Source organism: Sinocyclocheilus anshuiensis, unplaced genomic scaffold (genome assembly GCF_001515605.1).
Source record: "Sinocyclocheilus anshuiensis isolate Anshui unplaced genomic scaffold, SAMN03320099.WGS_v1.1 scaffold258, whole genome shotgun sequence".
Taxonomy (NCBI): domain Eukaryota; kingdom Metazoa; phylum Chordata; class Actinopteri; order Cypriniformes; family Cyprinidae; genus Sinocyclocheilus; species Sinocyclocheilus anshuiensis.
The window spans coordinates 421,181-429,676 of NW_015547636.1; the positions used below are offsets into that span (position 1 = coordinate 421,181).

At 38.0% G+C, this 8,496-nt stretch overlaps 1 protein-coding gene across 1 annotated transcript; it reads right to left on the reverse strand.

Moving 5' to 3' along the window:
- Positions 1-7,192, reverse strand: LOC107701826 (uncharacterized). The gene is made up of 3 exons (XM_016503951.1): positions 7,031-7,192; positions 1,388-1,905; positions 1-615 (listed from the first exon to the last, which is right to left on the reverse strand). Exons 1-3 carry the CDS (start codon positions 7,106-7,108, stop codon positions 222-224), a joined length of 990 nt encoding a protein of 329 aa, XP_016359437.1. The 5' UTR covers positions 7,109-7,192; the 3' UTR covers positions 1-221.
- Positions 7,193-8,496: the final 1,304 nt, after the last annotated feature.

The following is an 8,496-nucleotide window of genomic DNA, read 5'->3' on the forward strand; positions in this document are numbered from 1 at the left end:
AGCTGTTATGTGTGTGGGATTTATTATAGTATAACATTGAAACAGAGCAACATCATATCAAAGTACCTCGGCAAGCAGGCCTTGATTAGATTTAAGCAGATGACAATGAACGCTGGCGTATCTGTAAGCAAGTAAAATGTTGCAGTTCCTCTGTCTGTCTAGATTTCCCTCTATTTTCCCCCAAACGTTTCCTTGTTATTCCTCTCACTTTCTCGTACTCTTTAGGCTGGCAGGTACTGCAGGATGTGCTGTGCGATCAGAGCGGGGTCATAGGTCAGGGCTCTGCGCTTGCGGCTGTGTTTTTTGGGGGGCGGCAGGTCAGTGTCTATGCGCTTCATTCTCTGCAGGCTGACGTGTGGTGTTCTGTTGCTCTGCCCTACGACCTCGTCGTCATCCACGTCGCCATCGAGCCGTTTCACCCTCAGTAGCGATGCCTCGACCTGGGGGGAGGGGCCAGGGGCGGAGTCCAGGGACCGGCGGGAGCGTTTTAGGGCGGGTCCTCCAGATTGCTCCATGTTGGCCACAGCGCTCAGGTCCCGTTTAGCACGCTGGTTTGAAGGGCCTCCCTGATTGCCACCCGATGCCAAGCTGGAGAGGATCTTCTCAACAAGGTACCTTTAATAATACATAAAAATTGTAGTATGTTTGCTTAAAGACAACTTGAAATTAACATGGCCCAATTCATATGCTATTGCCCAAAAAAAGGTTGTCTTAATGTTTGTTTTTTTAAATAAACTGCATTTTTTGGAACAGTGTAATTGTAATTTTTTTCACATTTTTATTAATATTTTAAATGACCTTTTTAGTAATTTTATGTGCTTTTCTCATTAGTTTTTTTTAATAGTTTAGGTTTTCCATCTAATAAATGTATTTGTGTATTTGTCTTTTTTATTAGTGTTTGTTTTAACTATATTACTATTTAGTTCTAATTTTACTTTAAGTTTTTCATCTAATATTTATATTAGGGTATTATTAATATTTTGAATGCGCTTTGATTTCTTCATTTTCAATTTTAATTTTAATTTCAGTATTCGTTGTAATTTTGTTATGCATTTGTAATTTTTATTATTTCTAATCTTAGTTTAAGTTTTTAATCTAATATTTATATTTTTATTAAGAGTTTTTGATTAGCTTTTGTACAATATTTTCATATACATGTAATTTTGTTTTTGTGCTTTTCTATTTGGGTTTCAGTTAGGGTTAGTTCAGTTGTAGTTTTTATTTATTTACAGTTATTACTTTTAGTGTTTTAGCTTATTTCAGTTAGCTTTATTTCAATCCTAGACTGTAAAAAAATTATTAAATTCAAATGTTTTTAATAGTTTTTTGTTATTATAACCCTGAATCTGAGGTACTGTTCTCTTTGCGAACGACATGTTTTCATTACCTGAGCATCTCTTGGTCTTTGTCCTGCTCTCTCTCAGGAATCCTGTTGGTGTTCGGAGCGAGTCCAGCCTGCATCAGTCTCTCCTGCTTGTAGCGGTTGAGTAGAGCCTGAGTAAGCTGAGGATCCAGAAGGCCCTGCCATGAAGCCTGGGGCTTGGCCATGCTCACGGCCTGCTCGGTCTCATCGTAGTCCGGAGGGTACAGGCCCTGGAAATCACCCTCCTCCTCCTCCTCTTCCTCAGGTTTGCCCTGTCCGTTATTCTGTGCCTCGTTCAGGAGCCGCAGCATCGACGCCAGATAAGCTGCTTCCTGTTCCCGCCTCTGATCGTTCTCCACCAGTCGCTGGAGGGCTTGTCCAAGACCTCGAGCTCTCAAGACCTCTGGGTGGTAGTACAGATCATTGCTTCCCCTCCTGAAGTCAGCAGCGGGGTAAGACATCATCTGGGCCTCGTAGGGCACTGAATCCCGCAAGTCTCTTCGCAGATGGACTCCACCTCCTCCACGCATGGCAGAGAGAGGCTGACAAATACAGAGCGGAAGACAAAGAAATCAAACAGATGATTGGTGAAAAATGTCTTGTTTCTATGTTAAACAACTTTGTGCACAGTTTGGTACCAACAACTTTTATTTATACTCATTTGTACTCTTATATATGGCAGTATGCAAAGACAGATTTTATTTATGAATGGAGTTGGTTATTGTGCAGAGAGCAGGGCAAATGTTTTTCCAATTCAAATTGTTTCATAATGTTCAATGATCTTTTCTGAACGTTCAGAACAAACATACATGCGATGCGTTGAGTTGTGTATGCAGCTTTTATGACCTCATATACAACATTAAAATGATTATTTATTAAAAATTGTCAAAAAAGGTGGCTTGTATTATATGACTGTTACATATATATTCTTATTTGTCAACTACCCATATTTTAAACCCTATATTGAACAACAAAGCTTTTTCTAATTCATAAAACATTGTTTAAAGTTGCTGTAAACACTTTTAAATACAACACTTAAAATAACACTACTACCTGTCAGATATAGAGGCAGCAGAAGTCAAAAATCTCTTAAAGGGGTCCTATTATGCTTTTTCACTTTTTCAACTTTAGTTAGTCTGTAATGTTGCTGTTTGAGCATAAAAAAGATCTGCAAAGTTACAAAGCTCAAAGTCCAGTTCAAAAGGAGATATTTTATTTAACAGAAATCACTTTTCAGAATCTACAACGAACGACTCGTTTGGACTACAACGCATGTTTTCCGGGATTTGTGATATCACAAATATCGATGAATGGGACGAGACCTGGTTGAGCTGCACTAGAGAAGGCAACGAGTGTTATCACTATGCCGGAGACACGCTAGCTTTCCCAAGGCAGACGAACTTAGAGTGGTTACAATCATCCGGGTTTAAATCGCTCTCAAATTGATTTTATTTTGACACAATATTTACACTGAAGCTCGCAGGCCAACCTAGTATGAGAGCCTGTTCCAGTACACCCCCAAAACAAAATCAAGACTTTGTAAAAGAGCATGATAGGACCCCTTTAAAAATGAACAACGAAAGTGATTTAGTAATTTAATTTTTGTTTTAATGAATGTATCTAATAATGTGTATACCTCAGAAGCATATAAAGTAGAAAATATTTTTCTTTAATACGCTGTTGGCGCGTTTGTAAAAGTCCCATTAAACTGGCCAATCAGAATGAATATTCAAACGACGCAGCGTCAACAGCGTTTTCATTCAAAACATTAAAATGAATCGGTTAGCTGTCAGTATCACCGTTGGCGCGCATAACGTGGGATTAGGAGCAGGTAAAGAGATCTAAACAAGCTAGACGGAACGACAATATGAATTTACTGAAGGATGGAGTGGAGGATGAAGTTAGTCTGCACACTGGTAAGTAGATGGTAATGGAATGGGGCCTTCCATTCTTGTACAAATACCTATGGCGCTGATAGATTTGTTCCGTTCATTTGCTATGTTGACCGGTGACGTTTTGTCGTGGTAGAGTTGTAAAATTACGTTAATTAGGAATAGTTGTAGATGCTTTAATGTAGTTCAGTTATTTTGGTTACTTCAGCTACACTTTTGTTGTTATTGTTGTTAATTTAAAATAGTGCAAAATTAGTTCCGTTGACTTATATTGACAGGCGACGTGTCTTTGAGCGGTTTTTTGGTTTTGTTAAGCCATAGCTTTGTGAAATTAATTAAAATTGTTACATATACTTGAATGGATTTTGGTCATTTCAGCTTAACCTTTGTTGTTGTTGTTGTTAAAAAACCATGGTGCTGCTAGATTTGTTCCGTTGATTTATTATATTGACAGGTGACGTGTTTGTGGTGGGCGGGGCTTTGGTGTAGCCATCGGTAGATTACATTATTCAAAATTGTTATAGATGCTGCAATTGATTACAGTTATTTTGGTATTTTCAACTAAAGTTTTGTTGTTGTTATGGTATCGTTTAATAATGTAATGCAATTTAATAATGCAATCTTGCTTGGCAATTAATGTATGCCTACAGAGGACCAACTCTGGTGAATAGCAGTAAGGGCAGAAGATTTCATGATTTGTAGATTCTGACGTACATTTGCCTTTGAGAGCACAGAAACACACACCTCCCACTTCAGTGACACTTTACAATACTAATCATTCATGCATTGGAGAGGAAGCATTAGTAAGCATGTTTTCCTCTCCTCTTATCTGCACTCCCATCCTCACGCCTCCTCTCCATCCCCACTGAGTCAGACATTCAATTACACTCACACACTGTTGAGAAGAAAAGAAAGATGCTTTCTGGAGCCTGAAATCACTGTAAGGTGCATAGCAAGCACATTCTGACAGTACGAGTAACCAGCTCCTCTTCAGCGTATATTAGTTCTGTCACTGGCACTGATGATCTACGTCCACCATTACTGATAGGAGACTTGTTTAAGCAGTGATTTATGGTCTAGAGCCTTGAATCTGTTTCTCTACTTATGTTAGCCACTGGAAAGCGCTTGAGCTCAAGCCTGAGGTTATAAACAAAGTGCTGAGTCATGGCATTGTCTTCACCCTCTGTGTGCAACATAATTATTCTAAATTGCAAAGCAAGCACTGAGAGACAACTAGCAGCAGTGCTCAAAAACTACCATATGTGCAAGTTTTGTGATCTTGTAAAGCATATTCTGTGTCAGAATGATAAATGAAACGTTTTTTTGCTGAGTCAGTTTCTCAGTTCAAGCTTTATGTGGTTTTTCAGGGCTGTTATGATTCATAATAAATGAGGCAGATATAGTGACGTCTGAAACTAAAGGAACAGGATTCCTCTGAGCGCTGTGTGAGTTGAATCAGTGACTCACTCTGGCGCATTATGACGTCTGTAGCGCTCCAGACGTACACATTGCGTGTGTGGGAGATCTTGCAGTTCATATCATGAGTTCAAGTAGTGTCGATGTCCTCGGGTTCCTTACCATCTGCTCCACTCCGCATTACTGCGCCAGTGGAAATGTTTCTAATGTGAACAACTATCTGCAAAGTCATTTTAAAACTCCTGCAGACTCCAGCCAAAGTGCTTTGTCACATCAATTTGTATCTAGTTGTGTGTGTCATTATAAAATGTATTAGTGATTATCAATATACTTCATGGGTTTGGACTTAATCAATAAAGATACTGAAAAAGATGCTTCATGCACCCACTTCTATATAAAAAAAATCAACGGCAAGTGTAAAAAACAGTTTACCATAATAAAACGTTTTTACAGTTTAAGTGTATAGATTAAGTGTAATCCAATCAGTGTTGTTATAACAAAAACTATTAAAAACGTTTTCGGTTATTTAAAAAGCTGAAATAATAAAAAAAAAAGACATCAAAACCAACATAAATAAAAACAAACTGAATCCAATCAGTGTTATTATTGTTGTTTGTTATTAAAAATAATTTAGTAATTGATATAAAAATAAAATAAAATATAAATATTAGATGAAAAACTTAAACCTAAAAACCTTTAAAAAATCCAATCAAAATGTTAACATTAACTAAAACTGTTAAAAAGTTTTTGTAATTGAAATCAGGCTGAAATAAAATAAATTATAAATATAAAAAAAACATAATTAGAGATGTTGCCATGGAAGCTAACTGACATAATACTAATATACTAATAATAATTACTAAAACTAAAGCTGGAAAAAGCTAAATAGATAAAAACAAACCTAATAAATAACAAAAGCATGTAACAAGATGACTAAAATGTAAACTAAATTTAAAATGCAAACTGAAAATATCAAATTAATTGCTAATTAAAAATATTGAATATTATATAAATAATACTAAAATTACACTGAACCCAATATATTCACATATAGAGTCATTTTAAATCTTTATTTAATTTGAATAATTTGTAATTTAGATTTTAGGTTAACTGACAATTTTTTTACTGTATAAATGGGTGGATGGAAGAAAACTGAGAGTGCTCTCTGAAAGCTGTTGCCACGGCAGCGTTCCTCCTCCGCTTGGAGTGAAAGAGCGGCTGTTTGTTCTGCTAATGAGATTGTGCTTCCTCTCCTATTGATTTTATCCCGTGTTGTCCTTCAGATACGGCCTCTAATCCTTCACACTTTCCCAAAATCACTGTAGTGTTTATATTCAGCTCAACATGACTGTGTTTCAGTGACAGCTGCTGTCCGTGGTGCTGAAAACATGAGCGCACACTAATGACTGCTACACATGCTCTTTCATGTCTTACAGCCTAGTTACTTGAATTCACAGCTCTTTATATCAGCTGTCCACAGATCTCTCCAATGCATCAGTACTGCTGAACTAAAATTTTTATGATAAAAGGATCTAGAGACCAGTATATCACAGGCCCTGTTGCCTTGGCAAATTGATAGCAATGCACTATAAAACTTTCCAAACATCATAGCAACGCCCTGGAATAATTACTGATTCTAAACATTCTAAACATTAATGACCTTTTTTGAATGCTTGTTGCAAATAAGATTTTTGTTTTAATTCAATAGAATATTTTTGAGTTAAAATCTCATAACAAAATGCTTTCATCAGCAATAGAACAGCAGAGTCAACAAGTACACAAGACACATCATCTGTTATAACATGGAGCTCTCTGGCTGAAAGATGCATGTAATGTTTAATGTGATCTTGGCTTGTTTGCAAGAGCTCTTTGTTCTGCATCCATTTCTGCGCACTGCCTTTCTGAGAAATTTCCAGAATTTAATCAGGATAGTATTCGACAGTAAAGCCCTGTTGATATGTGCTCTGTTGTTGCCAGGCAATGATGATTAGTACGCCCTATTTCACGCCATCTGGCTCGACTTATCTCATTGCTCTCTGTGACATATCAGTTTAGCAGAAATTAACACGCAGCCAAGCATAACATATATGAAAAGCACCGAAATAGTACATTGTGTACTTTCACATATTCACTATGAGCCATGTGCAATGATTCATATAAAAACACTTGAAATGAAATAGGAAAGTGCCCCTAAACACAATGAAATTGGCATTTAGCACCAAACGCAAACCTAGCAGCATAGAGATAAAAAGGAAGAAAACATGCAGGTTAAAATGTAGCTATAGAGAAATCAGAATGAATTAAGCACTTAGTCTTAGCAAACACACATGATGAGGGTCTGGTGTGGTGTTTGCTTTACCTTTGCTTCTGGTGTGGGAGTCTGGAACAGCGTCAGGGAGATGAAGAGCAGAAGAGAGGTGGTCAGAAGGCCCGACATCCTGGAGAAGAGAATGAAGCTGCCCCTGCAATGAAGAGAAATGCTGCCACCAAACACTAGCCCAGATCCAGACAGAGAGAAACACAGAGAGAGAGAGAGAGAGAGCAGAGCAGAGGGGGAGGAGCTTCACTGCTACTCTGAACCATAGACTGTAAAAAAACATGGACGTAGTGTCCGTGACGTCATTCGTAGGGTTCAGAAGAGCATTTTTGAAGCCTAAAGTTGGCGGAGCCGACCGCCGCCATCTGGGCAGCGTGTCACCGCGCGTCACTCCCGGATAATCGAAAATGGGCAAAAAGGCAGGACGTGGTTGAAGCTGAGGCGCTAGTTGCTGAAACCACCAGGAGGGTCTAGTTGCAGCCTTGCACTTGCACTCTCAGACTTGCACTCTCAGACACTTGCGCTTCCGCTAGCGACATCACTTGCAGTCTTTTTTTTAATTTATTTTGTTCTATTTATTGATTACTTTTTGTTTGAATCGCTCAACATTTTACAACAGTAGCCAGGTGGTGAAGACAAGAAAAAAGAAACTAAATTACAATGTCACTTGCAATCGCTACTTGCACTCTCCGCTACCTGCGACGTCACTTGCAATCAACACAAATGGTGCGTGTTGCCAATGGAGACAAGACGCTGTGGTGATTAAACGATTAAAACAAATTTAGTACTATAACATACAGGGTAGTGTTGTCAAAAGACCCGGTATTTCGGTACCAAGTCGGCACTAAAAAAATGAAAACGTTACGGTACCAGGTTTTTTTAAGTACCGGTGGTACCGAGTACCCGGTCAACCCGGTTCTACTGAAATTTTGGTACCGTGACAACACTACATCAGAATAGTCATTATCTGTACCAGCATTCAGTGAACCTGTTGAAACAAATGCATTCTGCTGAGTTTTTCTCTCATTTGATGCAGTGGTTTAAGAGTGCTAACTGAGTACATCAGCTTAAAAGTGACAAAACGCACAGCTTGTGAATGTAAATTCACTTGGGAGAAACACACACTAGGGATGGGTGATATGGACCTAAACTATATCACAATATTTTCAGGTATTTATTGCGATAACGATAATATCAAGTATATACTCGCAGGTACTCTTCAGATTTTGGTAGCCCGAAAATTTATTTAACTAGCCCAAATAAAAAAAGACCTTTTTTTAAATATAGAAAATCAGATAGGAGTTTAAATGTGAATCAAAAATATTTTCAATACACAAATATCAACAAATATGAAGGAAGGAATTAGAGATGCACCGATTGCAATTTTCTTGCCGATCCGGGCTGATCGTGAGGAAAATCGTCCGATTCCGATCCCTGGCCGATCGATCGGTGCATCTCTAGAAGGAATTTTATTTCACTATTTACAGGGTATCTGCAGAATTTTTAAA